At 43.1% G+C, this 22,880-nt stretch overlaps 2 protein-coding genes across 3 annotated transcripts; one reads left to right on the top strand and one right to left on the bottom strand.

The window, feature by feature from the left end:
• The first annotated feature begins 178 nt into the window (after positions 1–178).
• LOC134812811 (malate dehydrogenase-like) lies at positions 179–10,415 on the top strand. The gene is made up of 7 exons (XM_063820385.1): positions 179–252; positions 987–1,082; positions 1,459–1,555; positions 1,855–2,153; positions 9,314–9,493; positions 9,641–9,826; positions 9,992–10,415. The coding sequence occupies exons 1-7, from the start codon at positions 220–222 to the stop codon at positions 10,124–10,126; spliced, it is 1,026 nt and encodes a 341-aa protein (XP_063676455.1). The 5' UTR covers positions 179–219; the 3' UTR covers positions 10,127–10,415.
• A 135-nt stretch (positions 10,416–10,550) lies between these two features.
• LOC134812796 (phosphatidylserine decarboxylase proenzyme, mitochondrial-like) lies at positions 10,551–22,816 on the bottom strand. Of its 2 annotated transcripts, none has more exons than XM_063820365.1 (11): positions 22,602–22,816; positions 16,910–16,975; positions 14,774–14,877; positions 14,418–14,501; positions 14,153–14,265; positions 13,899–14,022; positions 13,469–13,589; positions 13,193–13,303; positions 11,892–12,052; positions 11,419–11,587; positions 10,551–11,169 (listed from the first exon to the last, which is right to left on the bottom strand). In XM_063820365.1, exons 1-11 carry the CDS (start codon positions 22,810–22,812, stop codon positions 10,796–10,798), a joined length of 1,638 nt encoding a protein of 545 aa, XP_063676435.1. In that variant the 5' UTR covers positions 22,813–22,816; the 3' UTR covers positions 10,551–10,795. The 2 variants fall into 2 exon arrangements, with proteins under 2 accessions (XP_063676435.1, XP_063676443.1); XM_063820373.1 differs by lacking the exon at positions 22,602–22,816 and adding an exon at positions 17,485–18,599.
• Positions 22,817–22,880: the final 64 nt, after the last annotated feature.

The following is a 22,880-nucleotide window of genomic DNA, read 5'->3' as shown; positions in this document are numbered from 1 at the left end:
TTGCATTTGAGAACGGTCAATCAAATTAATATCATTTCCTTTTGTTTGGGAAAGAGAGACACTGGCAGCGGTCCACTCTACCCATGATTATGGGTTTTGGTAAAATGTGATACAAGTAATTTTGTTCAGTGTAGACTGTAGATCGAGTAAACAACACTTAAACCGTTCTCTCCAAAAAAATATAGACTCTACAAGTACAATAGTTCAACTGAACTAAAGATGGCTCCTCCATCAGTCGGCAGAAATATTAAAGTAAGTTTAATACGGGGTAATTGATAAATGGATATGCACATTATTGCATCCAGTAGCAATATATAATTCTCATAAAATAGATCGTCGAAATTACTTTTACTATTACTAATTCATTCTACAGCGTACTTTATCATGTATCACGTGACTTCGGTTTTTACGGTTTTACAGCCGAAAAGTTTTAAAATCCTTGTATTTTCGAATGATTGATGATTTTTTGATAACCATCGGACAAATTTTATCAATTATATATTAACATGTTCAAATGTTGATCTGGTTGTCTTTTGGCGATTGAAAGTACTCGATAGTTGTGCAGATTTTTGTCCCCTTTCGTCATTTGTCAGCACACAGGTACCACCCACGTCACACGTAACGACAGAAGCGACGACTTATTTTAGAGCAAGTATAGATTTAGAAATGTTATTAAAAATCAAGAGTAGCAAGTAGACTGTAGAAACATTAGTGCAAAACAAGTACAGCTTAATAACTTTTCGTGCCATGTGTCATATCGGGTCAATTTCTCGTTGTGTAATATTTTGTAGTCGAATTGCACAGTTTCCTTCAATAGCAGATTCGTGCGACGTGCACAGTTTCTAGTGATCGTGTCGTGCTCAATTTCGTGCATAGTTCTGCGTTCTGTAATCCATGTCGTGCACAGTTTCGTCATTCGCGCAGCCACGACATGAATTACACTTACAGAAAACGACTATTTAATGATACCCAATTACCAATTACAGGATCCGCTGAAGATCTGCATCACTGGGGCTGCTGGAAGAATAGCTTACTCACTAATTCAGACCCTGTCTAAAGGGGATGTGTTTGGTCATGATCAGGTAAGATTTAGACCTTTAAACCTTTTTATCTGCGAGACAATAAATTTGTTCATATTTTTCATGAAATATTTGTTATATACAACCACAGTATCCTTGGCGTTACTTGTTAATGTTATTGATATCATTTTGGTTGACAGTTGGATTAATTCAGTGTTAAGCAAGATATAGGTTTGGATGTTATTGGGGAGCTAGGTGAATCATGTTCATTTCGACACGTGACAGTGCTTCTGGGTTTTGAATGGTCAACGTGAATGTGATTGGTAAATCACCGTCACGCTTAAAGAAAATACGGTTCACCTCCCAACCGGTATTCAGATCTATTGCTAGAAATACGTTGATTTAACCTAATAAATGAAGAACCGTTGCCTCTATTCAGATGCTGATCTTGCACCTGCTAGACATAGAGAAAAGTAAAGATGCACTCTATGGTATAGCCCTTGAGATCGAGGATCTTGCTAGCCACGTTGTTTTAGGTATATTTCATTTAACAATTAATATAGCTGGCGGCCGGAGTTAATCATTGATGATTCCAAATTTGACGAGAGAAATAACACTTTCAAAATCAAAGATAACACAAAAATATGGCGGCTTTTAAAAATCGTCCCCTCTAGATGGCTCACTCCTGTTTTGACCTGGAATGTCGAAGTTGCAATAGCTCATTAATTTTAGGCTTTAAACCTTTAGAACTATTCACAAACTGCGTCTGCAAGGCTCAGCTGATGAATAATGAAAGCGATTCCATTTTCCTACCTTAATTGACTTTATCGTTCAGATTGCGTAATCACAACATCACCACTGGAAGCATTTGCCGACGCTGACATCGCTATCCTAATAGCTTCAATGCCCCATCTCCCGGGTATAGAACGAACAGATCTCCTCCGAGCCAACGCCAAGATCTTCAAAGAAACTGGGGAAGCTTTAGAAAAGGTTGCCAAGCGATCAATCAAAGTTTTGGTCGTAGCGAATCCTTGCAACACAAATGCTCTGATAACCATGAAATATGCTCCTTCAATATGTCCGTCCCAATTTACAGGACTATCCATGCTGGATCACAACAGAACTGTTGCTCAGGTAAATCCAAAGTTAGATTGTAGATATAGATCCCTTTAAACAGACATGAGATTAGAGTTATTATGGAACACCAGCTGGGGGGGGGGGGGGGGGGGGGGTCCAACCCGATCATTCCGATCATTCCGATTCCGATTTTGGCCTCATCAACCCTCATATCGGAAAAATCGGGAAAATTTAAATCTTTCCTCTGAGGTTTCTAGGCGATATAGGTAGCTATTTCTGTACTTAAATATGACAAGAAATCGATTGGTGGTGGTCCCAGAACCCCAAAATGGTTTCTAGTTCCAAACAAGAATCGTTTCGTCCGAAAAACAACACACTGTCGTATCAACTCTTGTTTGACAGAAACATCCACCCCGGTCCACAATTGAAAGAGGTACGGTTGGTAATAGCAATCGTAACAAATAGAGAACGCTTTAGTAACTTTTGATTTAAATTGTCTCCACAATTTGTAACAGGCTATCTGCAGAAATGGGTAGCACGGTTAATGACCATTGACCGTGCTACCCATTTCAAGAGGAGGACTGAGGACGGGGAGGAGGAGGACTAAGAGAACGCGAGGGCTAAGGACGACGAGGACTGAGGAGGAGGACGAGAGCGAGGACGAGGACTGAGGAGGAGGACTGATAAGAAGGAGGAGGAGGACTGAGGATGACGAGGAGGAGAAGGAGGACTGGGGGAGGACTGATGAGGAGGAAGAGGACTGAGGAGGAGGACTGAGGACTGAGGAGAAGGAGGACTGAGGAGGACAGAGGAGGACCAGGACGAGGACTAGGAGGATGAGGACGAGGACTAAGGACAAGGACTTGGAGGATGAGGACGAGGACTAAGGACGATGAGGATGAGGACGATGACTAAGGACGAGGAGGAGGACGACTGAGGAGGAGGACTGATTAGGAGGAGAAGGAAGAGGAGAAGGAGAAGGAGGGTGAGGAGGAGAACTGAGGAGGAGGAGGAGGAGAAGGAGGAAAACTGAGGAGAAAGAGGAGGACTGGGGAGGACTGAGGAGGAGGAGAAGGACCGAGGAGGACTGAGGAGGAGGAGGACTGAGGAGGAGGAGGACTGAAGAGGAGAGGGAGGACTGAGGAAGAGGAGCAGCTGATTGGTGAGGAGGAGGAGGACTAAGGACGAGGAGGACTGAGGAGGAGGACGAGAGCGAGGACGAGGAGGAAGACTGAGGAGGAGGACTGATAAGAAGGAGAAGGACGAGGACGAGGACTGAGGAGGAGGACTGATGATGAAGAGGAGAAGGAGGACTGGGGGAGGACTGAGGAAGAGGAGGACTTAGGGAGGACTGAGGAGGAGGACTGAGGGAGGACTGAGGAGGATGATGAGGAGGAGGACTGAGGATGAGAAGGAGGAGAAGGAGGACTGGCGGAGGACTGATGAGGAGGTGGACTGGGGGAGGACTGAGGAGGAGAGGACTTAGGAGTAGGAGGAGAAGGAGGAGAAGGAGGAAAAGGAGGAGAAGGAGGAGGAGGACTAAGGAGGAGGAGGAGGAGGACTTAGGAGTAGGAGGAGAAGAAGGAGAAGGAGAAGGAGGACTGAGGAAGAGGAGGAGGAGGACTGAGGAGGAGGAGGAGGACGAGGAGGATGAGGACGAGGAGGAGGAGGAGGAGGACTGACGAGTAGGAGGAGGACTGGGGACTGAAGAGGAGGAAGACTGAGGAGGAAGAAGATGAGAGCTGAGGAAGAGGACTGAAGAGGATGAGGAGGATGAGGAAGAGGAGGAGGACTGAGGAGTAGGACTGAGGAAGAGGAGGAGGACTAAGGAGAAGGATGAGGAGGATGAGACTCATGAGGAGGAGGAGGAGGACTGAGGAGAAAGACTAAGGAGGACGAGGACTAAGGAGGACTGAGGAGAAAGACTAAGGAGGACTGAGGAGGAGGAGGATAAGGAGGAGAATGTGGAGGAGGAGGAGGATGACTCAGGAGGTGGAGGAGGATAAGGAGAAGGACTCATGAGGAGGACTGAAGAGGAGGAGGAGGACTGATGAGGAGGAGGAGGAGGAGGACTGAGGACGGGGAGGAGGAGGAGGACGAGAGCGAGGACGAGGAGGAGGACTGAGGAAGAGGACTGATAAGAAGGAGAAGGAGGAGGAGGAGGACTGAGGAGGAGGAATGAGGATGAGGATAAGAGAAGGAGGACTGGGGGAGGACCGAGGAAGAGGAGGACTTGGGGAGGACTGAGGAGGAGGATGACTGGGGGAGGACTGAGTAGGACGATGAGGAGGAGGACTGACGATGATGAGGAAAAGGAGGACCGGGGGAGGACTGATGAGGAGGAGGACTGGGGAAGGACTGAGGAGGAGGACTTAGGAGTAGGAGGAGAAGGAGGAAAAGGAGGAGAAATAGGAGGAGGAGAAGGAAGAGGAGGACTGAGGTCCTGAGGAGGAGGACTTATGAGTAGGAGGAGAATGAGGAGAAGGAGAAGGAGGACTGAAGAGGAGGAGGAGGAGGACTGACGAGGAGGAGAAGGACTGGGGACTGAAGAGGAGGAAGACTGAGGAGGAAGAAGATGAGAGCTGAGGAAGAGGACTGAAGAGGATGAGGAAGAGGAGGAGGACTGAGGAGTAGGACTGAGGAAGAGGAGGAGGACTAAGGAGAAGGATGAGGAGGATGAGACTCATGAGGAGGAGGAGGAGGACTGAGGAGAAAGACTAAGGAGGACGAGGACTATGGACGAGGACAAGGAGGATGAGGACGAGGGTTAAGGAAGAGGAGGAGGACGACTGAGGAGGAGGACTGATTAGGAGAAGAAGGAAGAGGAGGATGAGGAGGAGGACTGAGGAGGATGAGGAGGATAAGGAGGAGAATGAGGAGGAGCATGAGGAGGACTGAGGAGGAGGAGGATAAGGAGGAGAATGTGGAGGAGGAGGAGGATGACTCAGGAGGTGGAGGAGGATAAGGAGAAGGACTCATGAGGAGGACTGAAGAGGAGGAGGAGGACTGATGAGGAGAAGGAGGAGGAGGACTGAGGACGGGGAGGAGGAGGAGGACGAGAGCGAGGACGAGGAGGAGGACTGAGGAAGAGGACTGATAAGAAGGAGAAGGAGGAGGAGGAGGACTGAGGAGGAGGAATGAGGATGAGGATAAGGAGAAGGAGGACTGGGGGAGGACTGAGGAAGAGGAGGACTTGGGGAGGACTGAGGAGGAGGATGACTGGGGGAGGACTGAGTAGGACGATGAGGAGGAGGACCTACCTTACCTTGGGTACCTTGGGTTCGTTTCGGACTAGCACGCCCAGGCCAAGACATCTTGCGTCTCCACCACCGGTGTCTCCGTTATCATGTCTTGCTCACAGCCCATTCCAAGATTGAATTGCCATTTGCCCCTGTATATCCAGGGGTAGGAGGGGTGTCGGGGACGGTATGGAGAAAGCGATCAAGTGCTGCCTTGAATTTTGGCAAGGTTGGGATAGACTTGATGTCGTGAGGCACAACGTTATACAAAGCAGAGGCCACTGAAGGGAAAGAATGGAACCTCATGGTGTTGATGCTTTTGTATTTTGATCCGCCAAGAGGACGAAGACATGTAACTCCTCTTCTTTGAGAGTGTTGGAAAGAAATGTTTACACTGTTGGGAATCTCACCGTAGTAAATTTTCCAGACAAGGATGATCATGTACCTCTCGCGGCGGCGCTGTAGGGAGTAGAGATCAAGCTGCTTCAGGCGCTCCCAGTAGCTAAGATGCTTGTATCCTGCTATTTTCGCAGTGAATGAGCGTTGGATCGACTCAATCATGATTATGTCACACTGCAGGTGAGGCGACCAGAGAGCACAACAATACTCGGTAATAGAGCGGACGTATGTCTTGAAGAGCATCATCATCGTGTCTTTGTCTCTGGTAGAGAAAGTTCTCAGTACCCATCCAGCTTTGCTCGCTGCCTCAGAGGACTTTCTTGTGATGTGTTGACGCCAGGAGAGATCACTGTCAACATACACACCGAGATCTTTCACGACATCATCAGAAGATATCGATGCACCAGATGGTAAAATGTAGGGTTTCTTTAGCTCAGGGTTCTTACCATGCTGGAGAAGTTGGAACTTACTTTCGTTTAGCTCCATGTTGTTTGCTACTGCCCATCGCACTACTGCACAGAGATCTTCCTGGAGACATTTGCAGTCGGACGGGGAGCTAATGTTTTTGTGGAGCTTGGAGTCATCAGCAAACACTTTTACTTGAGGATGATGAGGAAAAGGAGGACCGGGGGAGGACTGATGAGGAGGAGGACTGGGGAAGGACTGAGGAGGAGGACTTAGGAGTAGGAGGAGAAGGAGGAAAAGGGGGAGAAATAGGAGGAGGAGAAGGAAGAGGAGGACTGAGGTCCTGAGGAGGAGGACTTATGAGTAGGAGGAGAATGAGGGGAAGGAGAAGAAGGACTGAAGAGGAGGAGGAGGAGGACTGACGAGGAGGAGAAGGACTGGGGACTGAAGAGGAGGAAGACTGAGGAGGAAGAAGATGAGAGCTGAGGAAGAGGACTGAAGAGGATGAGGAAGAGGAGGAGGACTGAGGAGTAGGACTGAGGAAGAGGAGGAGGACTAAGGAGAAGGATGAGGAGGATGAGACTCATGAGGAGGAGGAGGAGGACTGAGGAGAAAGACTAAGGAGGACGAGGACTAAGGACGAGGACTAGGAGGATGAGGACAAGGGTTAAGGAAGAGGAGGAGGACGACTGAGGAGGAGGACTGATTAGGAGAAGAAGGAAGAGGAGGATGAGGAGGAGGACTGAGGAGGATGAGGAGGATAAGGAGGAGAAGGAGGAGAATGAGGAGGAGCATGAGGAGGACTGAGGAGGAGGAGGATAAGGAGGAGAATGTGGAGGAGGAGGAGGATGACTCAGGAGGTGGAGGAGGATAAGGAGAAGGACTCATGAGGAGGACTGAAGAGGAGGAGGAGGACTGATGAGGAGGGGGAGGAGGAGGACTGAGGACGGGGAGGAGGAGGAGGAGGACGAGAGCGAGGACGAGGAGGAGGACTGAGGAAGAGGACTGAGGAAGAGGACTGATAAGAAGGAGAAGGAGGAGGAGGAGGACTGAGGAGGAGGAATGAGGATGAGGATAAGAAGAAGGAGGACTGGGGGAGGACTGAGGAAGAGGAGGACTTGGGGAGGACTGAGGAGGAGGATGACTGGGGGAGGACTGAGTAGGACGATGAGGAGGAGGACTGAGGATGATGAGGAAAAGGAGGACCGGGGGAGGACTGATGAGGAGGAGGACTGGGGAAGGACTGAGGAGGAGGACTTAGGAGTAGGAGGAGAAGGAGGAAAAGGAGGAGAAATAGGAGGAGGAGAAGGAAGAGGAGGACTGAGGAGGAGGACTTATGAGTAGGAGAATGAGGAGAAGGAGAAGGAGGACTGAAGAGGAGGAGGAGGAGGACTGAAGAGGAGGAGAAGGACTGACGAGGAGGACTGATGAGGATGAGGAGGACTCAGGAGGAGGAAGAGGAGGAGGAAGAGGACTAAGGACGAGGACGACTAGTGTAGGACTGAGGATGAGGACTGATGAGGAGAAGGAGGAGGAGGACTGAGGAGGACGATGAGGAGGAGGAGACTGAGGAGGAGGAGGAGGACTGTTGAGGAAGAGGAGGAGGATGATGAGGAGGAGGACTGAGGAGGAAGACTGAGGAGGACGAGGACGAGGACTAAGGACGAGGAGGAGGAGGACTGATTAGGAGAAGAAGAAAGCGGAGAAGGAGGAGGAGGATGAGGCTTGGAGGAGAAGGAGGAGAATGAGGAGGAGGACTGGGGGAGGACTGAGGAGGAGGATAAGGAGGACTAAGGATGATGATGAGGACGATTATGAGGAGGACAGAGGATGAGGACTGATGAGGAGGAGAAGGAGGAGGATGAGGTGGAGGAGGTCTGGGGAGGACTGAGGAGGAAGAGGAGGATGACTGAGGAGGAGGATGAGGAGGAGGACTCAAAATGAGGGCTCAGGAGGTGGAGGAGGACGAGGAGGAGGACGACTATGAGGAGGACTCAGGAGGACTGATGAGGAGGAGAAGGAGGAGGAGGATGAGTAGGAGAAATGAGGAGGAGGAGGAGGAGGAGGAGGACTGGGAGTAGGACTGAGGAGGAGGAGGGGACTGAGGAGCAGGGTGAGGAGGACTGAGGAGAAGGACGAGGACGAGGACGAGGAGTCAGGAAGAGGACTGAAGAGAACTGAGGAGGAGGAGGACTCAGGAGGAGGAGGAAGACTTAAGAGGAGGAGGAGGACTGATGAGAAGGAGGAGGAGTTGTCTGTTTTTGTTCGCCCTACTTTTTGTCCGTTTTGAAAATATAGGTCACCGAACGGACACAAAACATGATCCCCCAGCCAAGCATGTGTTACGATACAAATGTACTTGACTATACATTTAAGGTGCAGTGTAATAGTGATATTATGGTATGTTTAAAGACCGGACCACAAAATATAACCCGGTACCTATTGTTGTACTAATACATAATAACAAGTAACAGGGATAAAATTAATGAGCAGAAACAATCAATCTCACGTTAAAAGGCCAAAGCACTCGGGTCTGGGAGTACATGACAACTCCAACTAGTAGTGAGCATACTAGCGCCCCTGCAGTGGAAAAACACATAAAACATACTATTGGAATGTCCAATTGGTTCGTTTTCTCATAACAATATAGCATATGGAGGGGTTCTGGTTGAATTATATCACTTCTGAGAGGTTTTAGAGATCGATTCTGTTAATTTCTCAATTTTCCGATTTTTCCGATTCCGATTTTGGCCTCATCAACCCTCATATCGGACATCGGGTTGGACCCCCCCCCCCCCCCCCCCCCCACCAGCTATCCAATTGCAAATTGCCTTTTTTCATAATTTACCAAGCTCAGCTAATACTACTTCTAGGGAACATGTCGTAGAAGAAGTAATTAGATTCAGCGGGAGTGAGGAATAAAGAACTAGCAACTATTTTTGTGTTTGACTGCGACTTTTTGGCATCCTTAATTTTCTGAAAATCTAGTTGTAGTATCTCCAACACGGGAATTAATCTGTGAGATATAAAACCAAAGCTAATTCTCCTACCTCCCCAATACGGTTGATTACGGAGGGGGGGGGGGGGGGGGGTGGGGCGGAGGGGGAAATTGTTAAAATATTGATTACGCAATATGTGAACGACCCCCAACTATAAACTTTATCTCCCCACTAGGCAGCTAGAAAGCTAGGAGCCAATACAGAGCACATTAAGAACGTGGTAGTCTGGGGTAACCACTCTTCCACTATGTACCCTGATGTGTCTCACGCTACCCTCCTGGATCCAGCCACTAACACCCTAACACCTGTTAAGCAGCTTATAGAGGAGTCCTGGTCCAGAGGAGAACTTCTCCAGGTACCCTAACACACAAGTCAGACCATGATTTTATATTAACACTTTATTTTGCAAGACTTATGACTATGAGTCCTGCAAATTAACCAGGGCCGACAAAGTTGAACGTGAGGCCAGGCAACATCAACCATGGTGATAATGCCATTTCAGATCGTCAGAACGAGGTTCAAGGAGATTATAAACCGACGGGGAATGACGACAATGTCGACTGGAAAAGCTATAGCAGACCATCTTACTTATTGGACAAATGGAACTCTACAGGGCGCACATGTCTCCATGGCGTTACCTAGCAACGGAGAATATGGTGTACCAAAGGGAGTGTTCTTTTCTTTCCCTGTAAGAGCTCTCATCTGTTTTTATGATATAAATTAAAGAGGGTAATCGTTATTAGAATCCCACTTTCATTGCCTTTACAATTATATTAATTGCTCATCTATACCGTATAATAAAGATATTACGCCCAACATGTTTTCGAAAAATGAGCCACGATTCTCCCTGCAGGTGACGGTTAGTTACACTGGGAAGGTGTCTGTAAATACTGAACTCGAGCTGGACCAGTATTCTGAAGAAATGATTGCCACCTCTTACCAGGAGCTCAAAGCTGAAGCCGAAGAGGCTTTGGCGCTCGTCGAGTGAGAAACATTACGATCAGTTTGAGTTCAGGATTCGAATCGTATTCTCGAAGAAAACTTCAATTTTATATTACAATTTTATATATCTAGAAATAACGACAGCATAATTTCAAGAAATTTGTTAAAATTTACGATTTGCCCGTTATGAATATGATTTAATTTTTTATAAAAATAATTATACTAACATTAATGTGTTCTATTCATCATATATCTTTGCTTAAACGATAGTTTCTGATACGTAGTTTTGATTTAAATTTATGAATATAATTTTGTAGAATTCATATTAATACTCAATTTATCTCAGAGACATTTCCACAAAAATACTTGCGAAATTCAGATTTAAATAATTGTGATAATATGTATATCATTATAACATAATAAATTAATCACAAATGTTGTTATCTGTAGTAAAAACAAAACAAGTCAAAGAATAAAAAAGTCAGTAACCCTTCATTAAAATATTGAGACCGGACTTTATAACATAACGGTCAGGAATGCTAAGAAACCATAATCTTCTTTATCAGATTTAGTCTAAATACCATCCACCAATGTAATAAATATTGCTATCAAGTTTAAGTTTGTCAGACATCAAATTATTCCAAATGAATCAAATAAAGCAAAGTAGACGTGCCTTGTTTATCATTATCACGATTGCCGTTTCACTTTCGGTCGCTCATGATTCAACGCCTTTAGCAGGCTTCGAGCCCGTAATTATAACATCTGAAGATTTCATGATGTCAGTCTGATCAAACTTACAAATCGCATGAGTGACTTCTTGGAAAAGTTCTTCGGTCTCATGAACAACTTCATTGAAAGTGTCTTGGGTATCATTGAAAACTTCATTGAAAGTGTCTTGTGTCTCAAGAACTACTTCATTCACAGTTTCTTGAGTTTCATGGACAACTTCATTGATACTTTCTTTAAGTTCGTCAATAATCTGGAAGGCTATTTGGTCGCAGTTAGTCTCCTCAGGCTCCTCCTCCTCTGAAGGGTACTCGGTACCAGGTACGTGACCTAACGCACTCCCCAGTCTTATCACCTGTTCAGCTGAGAGAGAAAGAGGCTGATTATAAGTTCACGACGTAATTCTAATAAATTCTTTTCCAGATGAAAATTCAATATGAAGTACATAATCAAATCACAGATAAGATACTATAACGGGCACATTCTTGACAGTTTTACCTTATCTGTTTTGTTCATGACAAGAAAACTGCAAAACTTTATCATTCATATCATGAATAATTTCGCTAAAGTAACAGGATATAAACAAGCGTCTGGAACATAATATTATCCTACCTTTAAAATTAAATTCGAAAGATTTCGGAGCTTCAAACATTAGCACTATCGTTGAACCGAAATTGAAACCTCCGACCATCTCTCCCCTGCCCATTTCTTTCTTAGGTTCGATTTCTATCTCAGTGTCTTTCTCGAAACTCAGAAAGCCTTTATTAGTTTTGATCTTATCCTGAAAAAGTTGTGCATTACACGAATTTAACAGACTTATAATATATGAAAATAAAAATGTAAATGAATTTAACATAGCATGTTTATTGTTTACTCGTGACCTCCAGGGTCAGACACAATACACAAAAGCCCACTTAGCTGAATTCAGACTTTTACCACATTTAATTATGATAATAAATGGTGTACTGTAACAGAAACATACACAAAGTTCATCAAGTCAAGACTAGGCTGGAGTAGATACTAAATTCTGGCTCTGAAAACATATGATTGAAAGGAGAAATTGTTGTTACAGCTAAAAAACGTACCTTCAAGAAGTTGATTCTGATAGACCCGACGTTGGTAGCTCCAACAGCAGTGTAGGAGAAGTAACCGTGTTCCCAGGATCCTGACATTAGGACCCGCTCGTTTAGTGTGAGTATGTTTGGTACTATCCTACAGACTGACGGGTTCACTGACATCAGCGTACCTGGACAGTGTGTGTTTAGACAGGGTGGGTCCGGGCCGGGGGGTTCTTGTTTAGAGGTGGGGGCGGGTGGCTCCTGTTTAGAGGTGGGGGTGGGTCCGGGCCGGGGAGTTCTTGTTTAGAGGTGGGGGGAGGGGGGGGGGGCGGGGGTTCTTGTTTAGAGGTGGGGGCGGGTGGCTCCTGTTTATAGGTGGGGGGGGGGGGGGGTTCTTGTTTAGAGGTGGGGGCGGGGGGAGGCGGGTGGCTCCTGTTTAGAGTCAGGGGCGGGTGGCTCCTGTTTAGAGGTGGGGGGGGGGGGGCGGGGGGTTCTTGTTTAGAGGTGGGGCGGGGGGAGGCGGGTGGCTCCTGTTTAGAGGTGGGGGCAGGGGCTTCTGTTTAGAGGCGGGGGCGGGTTGCTCCTGTTTAGAGGTGGGGGGGGGGGGGGGGCGGGGGTTCTTGTTTACTGTTTAGAGGTGGGGGCGGGGGGAGGCGGGTGGCTCCTGTTTAGAGGTGGGGGCGGGGGCTTCTGTTTAGAGGCGGGGGCGGGTGGCTCCTGTTTAGAGGTGGGGGGGGGGGGGGGGGGTTCCGGGGGGTTCTTGTTTAGAGGTGGGGGCGGGGGGAGGCGGGTGGCTCCTGTTTAGAGGCGGGGGCGGGTGGCTCCTGTTTAGAGGTGGGGGGGGGGGGGGGGGCGGGGGTTCTTGTTTAGAGGTGGGGGCGGGGGGAGGCGGGTGGCTCCTGTTTAGAGGCAGGGGCGGGTGGCTCCTGTTTAGAGGTGGGGGGGGGGGGCCCGGGGGATTCTTGTTTAGAGGTGGGGGCGGGGGGAGGCGGGTGGCTCCTGTTTAGAGGTGGGGAGGCTCCTGTTTAGAGGTTGGGGCGGGGGCTCCTGTTTAGAGGTGGGGGCGGGGGGAGGCGGGTGGCTCCTGTTTAGAGGTGGGGGCGGGGGCTTCTGTTTAGAGGTGGGGGCGGGGGCTTCTGTTTTAGTACTCAGTGACTGACTTTGAACATTCTTTACGTCCAGACTGAATGCAGTATTGCAGTTGGTTAGAGATAAATTTCAAACAACTAATACCGCATGACTTATCACATTACATATTGCCACTTTTAAAAATGAGATATATGAAAATTGAGAACACAAAGTAAAAGGAGAGTGTTAATTCCACGTACCAGGGAAATGAATGACTTTGTCTACTGACCAGGAGCAGGGACTGTGGAACAAATGGTAGTCTCCAGGAGCTAGGTACAGGACACAGTAAAACAGATCATTGGCTTCTGGATCTGAAACAAGATTTATAAGTCCTGGGTTTGAATGGTTTACAGTTGAAAACGCGCATAAAACATAATGTATTTTCTGATTTTATTTCTACGATGCTTATCTATCCGATCTGCCCCAATGAACAGGACCTACCAACTCTAAGAACTACACGAGTGTAAGATAAGAACCTGAAAGTTGAGGGTGACAGCCCAAGAACCTCTCCACTGGGTACCGGACCCCCTTGACCTGCTCTACAACACCATCCTCACACTTCCCGTAGTGTAACACACGGCCGTCACATGGTATCACCTGTAACAGTATTATTTGTTATAACATTGAACTGTATAGTAGATCTAGTAAAACATGAGCCTTCAAAATGGACTTCAAAACGAGCTTCAAAATTTTTCAAAAAGGGGCCCACTCCCAGAAGCTTAGTAGCTGGGTGCTGCTGAGTGCCGCTTGGTGCCGTAAGCTGTTTACAGAGTGTAAGGACATCCCTTAAGAACTAGTGTAAGTAAATCTGTTGTTTGAAATAAGAGACTACTCAAACGGCAGCTAATAACAGCTCATGATAGCTAATGATAGCTAATGATAGCAAATGACAAATGTAGAACTTACCAAAGGTGATTTACGGTCGATCTTCCGAACAGTAGGCTTGAGCTCCCTCTGGAAGAAGTCTCCTAAAGTTCGGTAAGCGTCCAGTGATTCTTGTACTGCTTCTCCTAAGTTTACATTGAAATACCTGACAGAAAGATTTTAGTGAAAGAAAGTGGGGAAAGTTTCAATATTGTAAGGTCTACTATCCACTTATCCAGGTTAAATCAAAATGGTTAAGAATTGTGAAGAATCAATAACACGCTCTAAACCCTTACCAGCAGTAAAAGTTAAGAATGGGGTTAAGAACTGGTCGAGGCAGCTCCCTCTCCCCGACGAACCCAACAACTCTAGATCCGGTTCTTAGTGGCAAGAACTGATAAAGGTATGCCTGAAATAGGAAACATCTGTTAGCGCATACCAATTAATGGAATACCCGATGGAATAATTCTTTTAGCTTAACTTGATTGAATCTGAAACCGGACTGATAAAATTTAACAGCATTTTAAAAACGCATTATTGCTCAGATCAGTATTGACTCACTAAATAATCATCTACTTCTACTTCGGCTGGATTTGCTGCCAGGGCTTTTAATCGTTTTTCCTCTCGTTTCCGAGTTTTATAGAACTGAAACAATGAAAACAGATATAAAATATCAAGAATTTAAAGATAACAATTTTGTTAAATTCCTGTACAGTGTACATCTTCAAGTCACAATCCACAAAATATGGAAATATCATCGTCTCTTCTACAGTCCTACAAAGTAGAATTTACAATCGATTTTAATCTCTTGTAGGACAAGTTTACACCCCGCATAGTTATACAGGAGAGAAGAATGGAAATATTGAATAACGCAGATACAAATTAATGAAATGTACAAATATGGCAACCCACTGTACCTGAATGTAGCAGAGAAATAAAACTCCGACTAGAACTGGTATTCGAAACCAGTTATCTTTGTAGTATGTAGCAACTGATCCCGCACTCAAACAGGCTGTCAATACTGAACATGGAAATGGTAAGGTATATTTAACAAACAAACAAGGCATTTCCTAACTGAAAGTAATTTATAAATTACTTTCAGTAAGGTAATATATATAAATATAAGGTAATATATAAGGTAATATATAAGGTAATTTATAAGTTATTTAGAATATATATTCGCATGTATCCACACTATATTTACATTACACGTTCAACGTGAAAGTTTTTCGGAATTAATCATCACCTATAGACAGCATGAGAGTAGGCCTGGCCATCTCGAAGTGATAATAGTAATATATAAGGTATATATACCTTATACCATAATAAATTTTAACTTAGATAGCAAAGGATGGAAATTATTTAACAAATTCACCACGTACAATATTGAAAGGTCGAAGAATTTTCTGTTCCTCTATATGAAAACAAACGAATCGTTTCAGTATGTAAGCTCTAATGTTATGAAACTGATTGACGGTGACCTATAGCTCGTTAAGTATTTGAGGTATTTGTTTACGTGATAGGCATGCACCTGTATTGATGATTAATGAAGGTATAAGTCACCAGGTTATAGTCACAACACTTGTTATCTACAAGCTGCTACCACTAATAAAGTTATACAAAGAACCCTGGATCTACAAGCTACAAGGGCGTTACCACTTACACAGTACCAGGGCTACACAATGCACAGTGCACACCTCACCTAAACAACGATCATTATGTGTAGTATGCCCCTTGTGCTCAATACTTCATTACTTAATGGTGCATTATGCAAACATGGCTGTTAATCGGAATGGAGGCCTGAGAGGCAAATATGCCGATCTAAATCTGCAGATTTTGAACTGTGAAGGGACCAGATGTGATTTTTCAGATGTGATTTTTCGGATAAGGCAAGAGGCGAAGAGGTACAGAGAAATTGTCGCTTTAGTCAATAACACAGATCAAATTTACACCAACAAGAATTGCGCCGGTTAGCGGACGCTAGATTTCCATCGACCGTACTCGTAGGCATTGCTTTTTAAAATTTAAAATTACAATTTACAAAAGCCATGTGAAGGAATGGCTGAAATCCGTATTAGGTAATCATAATGTAACTCATAATAATATTTACGGTCCATTTCGTATAACAAATTAATCGCTCGACAATAATGTTCAACATGATATCAGCATCATAATTTGTTCAACAAAGGATGATCATGATAATTAATTACTCTGCACTCGACTGTCACGTAACTTTTTCAACTTGTTCTCTAGCTGGCCCTGAACGACTATTCGAAACCCTAACCTATTATTTGATATATTAATTCCAATTTTAGAACAATCTCGAAGATCGACTGTAAAGTGATTAAGCACGCTCGTTCAACAATATAACGGATTATTAATAATCTTCATTTAACTGATTGGGATCTGAGTTCTGACACATGTAATTTTGCAATGATCTTTCTAATTTCTAATTTCTAATTTCTAATTTCTAATAGCATTATCGGGAGCCAAGTCGGTTGTTGCACCAATAACTCACAACAAAACGTGAAATTAGTATGTTATACTTGTAGTTGTACTTGTAGCGCATCAATGATCAACATTATTTATATTAAAATCCATTTAAAACAACAGAAGAAATTACTGTAATTACATATGTACGCTGACCCATGACCGTAACTGTTATGAAAACTTTAGTCAGCTTGGCGCCGCGCATTTGAAAGTGTAATACAATCGTCGAATCGTGCAAACGTGTGCGGAGGGTAACCGTGGAGATGACACCATTACTGCTCCGCGCGCAGAGAAGATGCATTTAAATGGTTATGCGGAGGGTAATGCATGTTTTCCTTTGTGACACAATTCATGACTCACGTGACACGAAAAACATACCTACCCACTATACCCGTCCTCAATTCCTACCACTTCTAACCATCTATTGCCTTTTTAAGGCGATGGAAAAAATAGCGACTATCTATCAAACAAGAGTGATATTGAAACAGTTAAATCTGCGAAGTGTGAATAAACCTTTAAACAAACCTGCAATAACTGAAAAAATAAGAATAGTCGGTACTAACCTAGTTGAGTGGAGTTAGGGTTCCTGTTTGTTAAACTCTGCCCCTTAGACAAAGACGCCCTGAAAACTAGTGGCATATTATTAGAATAACATTACAAAGGGAAAACTAGCATCATATTATTGGGATAACATTATGGGGTTATTTTAAAGTTACATGAGTTGCACTTTGGACGGATATTACTTGTAAATATAGCGTTATTAATGAATTCACAAAATTTTAAAATATAATATAGACATTAATTCAAATTATTATTTCAGTTACAAGTTTACGTTATAGAACGTATTCGATTGATTAAGATTTATCCATATCAGTGACATGGTACGTGAATATGAGCTGATATTATGTAGGATAGTGGGACGTGAACCTGTAAAATTATTAATATGATAACGTATACGGGCGGTATACCACATTATATACGTATGTTATTAAAGTTAACAGTTATAGTTAAGCATCACATTATATATTAAAAGATTAAATTATGTTGTGTTATTAAAATGTTTAGGTTAGGCCTCATCACGTGTGTGACGTGTCATTAAAGTGAACTGTTAATGTTAAGCCTCTTATCTACTACTCACCTTTCTTAGACTTGTTTCCTATTTTGTAGCGGAAGTTTTTGATCCTATATCTGACTTTATATCTGCTAACCATCTCTCAAACAAAACTACGGATCAAAACATGGGCATTAAATTACGACTTGTCAGTTGTCATCTAGAACAAAGCCGAAAGTAACAAAAATATGGAGTCAAAATCCAAAATTTGGATCACGAGTAATGAAGTAAAGTGTAAGTTCCACTGCTATTTAATATCTTAGTTAGTAACAATGAACTATCATCTCAAAACACAGATTCCAGGACAGGGGTCCCATGATGTACTACAGCGCATGTTACATTGGTCAGTAAAGGTAACTGCTAAATGTTACATTAGTAAGTAAAGGTGACTGCTAAATGTTACATTGGTCAGTAAAGGTGACTGCTAAATGTTACATTAGTAAGTAAAGGTAACTGCTAAATGTTACATTGGTCAGTAAAGGTGACTGCTAAATGTTACATTGGTCAGTAAAGGTGACTGCTAAATGTTACATTGGTCAGTAAAGGTGACTGCTAAATGTTACATTAGTAAGTAAAGGTAACTGCTAAATGTTACATTGGTCAGTAAAGGTGACTGCTAAATGTTACATTGGTAAGTAAATGTGACTGCTAAATGTTACATTAGTAAGTAAATGTGACTGCTAAATGTTACATTAGTAAGTAAAGGTGACTGCTAAATGTTACATTATTAAGTAAAGGTGACTGTTAAATGTTACATTAGTAAGTAAATGTGACTGCTAAATGTTACATTAGTAAGTAAAGGTGACTGTTAAATACACACGACACGCGCTAGATCATGTGTTGGTAGGGCGTCACCGGACTCTGCAAGAAAAGTAATGCGATTAGCACAGGCACACAGTTCATATGACATATCTTGTACATAACATCGCACTGCTTTTTAAACCTCTGATCTAGACGAGGCTGTGAGCTGATAATGACACGGTTATACAAAATAATATATTATATTTTGCAAGAGATAACTGAAATGTTAGACGTACCTAACAAGCATTTTTAAACTGATCGCATTTTATTTGCTCCTTTATCTAGAATAAAAGATTGTAATTTCAAATTTGGATGCAAGTCTATATATAAAATAATAAAATGGGTAAAATAAAAGGGAGCACAGCTAACCACTAACAGGGATCTGCAAAGTAAGCAGGTGTCAGCGAGAACAACAGAGTCATGTACAAAGCTAATGAGCAAGAGAGGACATGTGAGGGTGGTTACTGGTTAGAGATCATACGACAGGTAGAGGAGGGGAAATAGAAGAGAATAGAAGTGCAACTTCCCGAGCTTATCATGCTATGGATGATTTAAGAATGACATATTGTAACTCAGTAGAAAACACAAGGTTCAGAGATATTATCATGACTTGTAATTAGCGTATTATACTTATTACTCATTATGCCATGCTATACTAGACACTGTATTAACTATTACGGTGCAGTGGGTGTAGTGGGGACCACGCTACACAAACCTCACTACACTCACTAAACAAACCTCACAACACTCACTGAACAAACCTCACAACACTTACTAAACAAACCTCACAACACTCACTAAACAAACCTCACTCACTACACAAAATAACCCTCGTGTGGTTTGACGGCTGACAATTATGCAACTATTATGCAAATCTATCTGATAATTGGGCTAAGAGCGTGTGATCCCAGCCAGGAACCTGCATGTGTACACTCTCATCATCACACTAGACTCACGTTACTTAATAACAGTTACTATGACAGTAAGATTGTAAGAAGTAGTCACGTGATATGCTGATCAGTATCATGTGATGTGTGTGTGTGTGAGCTGCCAGACTCGATATTAGATATTATCCGAGTATTATAATAATTGTTATTGTTGCAAGGGGGTAATTATGAGAACATTCGTGCTATGCATTATCATCATGCATTTCAGCTCATGTTACAATACACATTATACAATATAGATTCATAAAGGTTCAAAAACTCTATTATTACACTTAACTTCAGTATATAATTCACCATACTAAGTTCTTGATCCACAAACTTATGATTAAGAATAAATCCAAGTGAGTAGAAAAATTGATACACATAATCACATGATAACAAAACATAACTTTAGTTAGTCTCAATCCCCGGACGGTTGTTATACTTTGATAATTTGCTGTAGTAAACTTGTAAAACAGAATAGAGCTCAAAATTACATATTCATGATAATATGTAACTTCAGGGTTAACACACAAGCTCTATTGTGTTGTACTGTGTACAACTACAGTAACTACAGAGGTTGGGGAACAAAGAGGGGTGTATCACGTGACGAACCACCCCTGCAGATTTCGTCGATTTTAGGTGCCGTCGGCACCATAAAAATTAAAAGCAAACATAAATTTTTTCCCCTAAAATCGAACGCTTTCTGCGCAAAAAATTGACCTCAACAGAAAAAATTAAACATGGCTTCAAATCCAAATTTGAACCAAACATTTTTCACTTCCTCTCGATAAACTTAATTTTCAACCCAAAATAAAGTCTCAAAGGGGTAAATTACTCAGGTCAGGATTGTAGGCAAGGATTATGCCAAACCATACATTTTTGTAAATTCATTAAACTTTCAATTTAGCCTAAAACACCCTATTTCGCAAAATTTTTCCGGGGGGCTGCGCCCCCCTAGCCCCCGCCAATGTGGTCTGCGCCTTACCTGGATCCCGCTGGGGGCCGCGCCCCCGGACCCCTGCCACAGCTTGCAGCTTCGCTCGCCGACAGCCCCCCCCCCCCAAAGAAAAATCCTGGCTACGTGCCTGAGCAAAATATAGGTTAAGGGCTTTTCAGATGATTTGGCTCCTCAACAGATACCGACGTACATAACGGTCAATATGTAGTTTAGGTTTACCTGGCCCGTAGGTTACGAATGTGCCCGAGGAGGAAAAAAAGCAAACTTAAGAAAATTTCTCGGGAACTTAAAAGTTCACCTCAAAACGAAATCTGCACCTATGTGACGAACAGGTATCTTGTCATACAAATATTAGCCTTCTTATAAACCTGTTAGTAAACATTCTAATAAACCTGTCAGTAAAGCTGACAATTGCCATTAATCAAGCAAATTAATCAGGATCAGAAGAAAAGTCAGAATGAAATTCATAACGTTTATGAATTGATACCAACTCATATTTCAAAATTTGCTCCTTCATAAATTTGTTTATCAATTCCTAAAATCTAAACATTATTTTTTAATAAACGCGCTAATAAGAAGACCCACAGATAAAGAATCCCGCTCATGGTCCGCTGATTAATCCGCAATACATCTGCTAAGGTTAATAATAAGAAACCCACTAATAAATAATAATGTATAAGCAATAATACTTTAAACCCAGTTCAACTTATAGGCCCATTTGTATGCCCACAAGAAATAGCTGTGCCTCATGATACGGATGACTGAATATTTCCACAAACACAAGCTGCACAACACCTGAGAGTGGTTCAAGTTTCAACATTATAATCAAAATGAGAAGGCTACTTGTCAAGATAAAGAGATAACGCTAACTAGGCACGAGATGGACTTGGTCGAGATATGATCACCTCATCACATGTAAACATGTTTCCCAAAATCACACTGAATTCCTTAAATGCGTTACTAATTTAATTCTAAGCTTATCGTCTTATGTAATGTGTATGAACTACGGCTTGATTTGCACTTTGAAGTTTAGTATTTTGACGGAGTCGCAGGAACCCTCATAACATAAAATTTTTCCTAAATGAGTAATTAAATGTACAGTGTAAAATAAGTAGAAACAAGAAAATATCACCTTGAAAGATATAGAGCGGGCAGAGAACGAGATAGAACAGTCTATACATAGTACCGTAGTGAAATATTGTACTGTGATGAAAGGAAGGCAGAAGAAAGAAAGGCAGTAGTGAAGGTAATGACGTATTTATAATAATGTGCTTCCAACGTTCCTGGCTACGTGACGCCTCTATCAGGAGTTCTAGTACTAGTACCTACTTCTACTGCAACTGTTTGTGACCTGACAGCATGCGTCTAGTTCAGGGTGGAAGTGCCACTTCCCGCCCCGAATAGGTTATCTACGGTTTATTAGAGTCAAGCTGGATGAGCTGGTTAGCTTAGACATACATTTGGATAAAATGCGCTGGTTTTATACATATATCACCACAAATACAGATTCAATACAGTTGGAGGTTATAATTTAAAGTAGTGTCCAAACTCGAGCAGATACAAGATAATTTCACTGTTAACGAAGAAAGATGTGTCATGTGTGCGATACGATAACTTACAGATTTCACAAATAACGTCAGCACCTTTTTGTTAATTTCAACAACAGCCAGTCAGCAATCAAACCTCCCAATTTGTAATACAACCACAGCATTTGATAGCCCTCCTCTACAAAAAACTGTAGGCAACAATTTTATTACGTTCACAAAATACTAACAATATTGACCAGCCTCTCCTCTTGTCATATTACTTGTTACGTATAGCAGCTAGAGCCTAGAGGTACAATTCTCAGAGAATCAATCGACTTTTACCCTTTTATTATATATGAAATGATGAAAATTTGGTCAAATTCAGTAATATTTTATAACGTCCGCGTCAGTAATGCCCTATCCCTTTCCTCGCCCTCCTCCAACTGGAAATCAGTTTAAAGTAACACGATGAACTAGTAGACATCTAGAAACACAACAGAGTACAGGAACAGAGAATAACATGTTCAATAGCTTCACTATAATAAACCTGCACCCCCATTAGCTGTCAACTATCATCTGACTATTAATAGCGTATAGCACTACTATAAGGAATGGTCTTCAGGCTGTAACAGTTAAACAGATGAATACGCTGTGACCCGCTAGCTGTGGAGATACTTGAGGCGGGGAAGGCAAATAGGGTATACAATTGTGAGGGGTCAATGAATGGAGGTTAAACGGTGTTTATAACCCACTTTGGGTGTGGTCGTGACGTCTTGATTAAACTAATAAACTAGGGGTATTTATGATTATATGCCAGGAAGTGGTTGAAGAAATTACATGTTTTGCAGAGGACCGGTATTGCAACTAGTGACAAAGTGAAAGTAAAATGTGGGGAGTGATCGATGAAAAACGTACGATTATTTAACTTACCATTTCTTTGCATTAGAGAGTTCCTGTTAAGGTTCCTTTGATCAGTTGAATATGTTCGACTGGAGAACGGGTGCGAAGTCACGCCACTATCAAGTAACGCGTGAGAAGTCACGCGACTGCTGGCAAGACGCCAAGTTGCCGCATGTCTCTTAAGGATGATGTCTGGTCTCTGAGCAGTACGATAGCAAGTGTTGCAAAGCAGATACGACATAGCTACACCTGGTGGGTATGTAAGCTTTACTGATTGGATTAGACACGTGATCAATTTACCTTGCAGTA

Source organism: Bolinopsis microptera, chromosome 1 (assembly GCF_026151205.1).
Source record: "Bolinopsis microptera isolate Bmic1 chromosome 1, MBARI_Bmic_1.0, whole genome shotgun sequence".
NCBI classification, from domain to species: Eukaryota; Metazoa; Ctenophora; class Tentaculata; order Lobata; family Bolinopsidae; genus Bolinopsis; species Bolinopsis microptera.
This window is presented reverse-complemented; position numbering and strand designations above follow the sequence as displayed.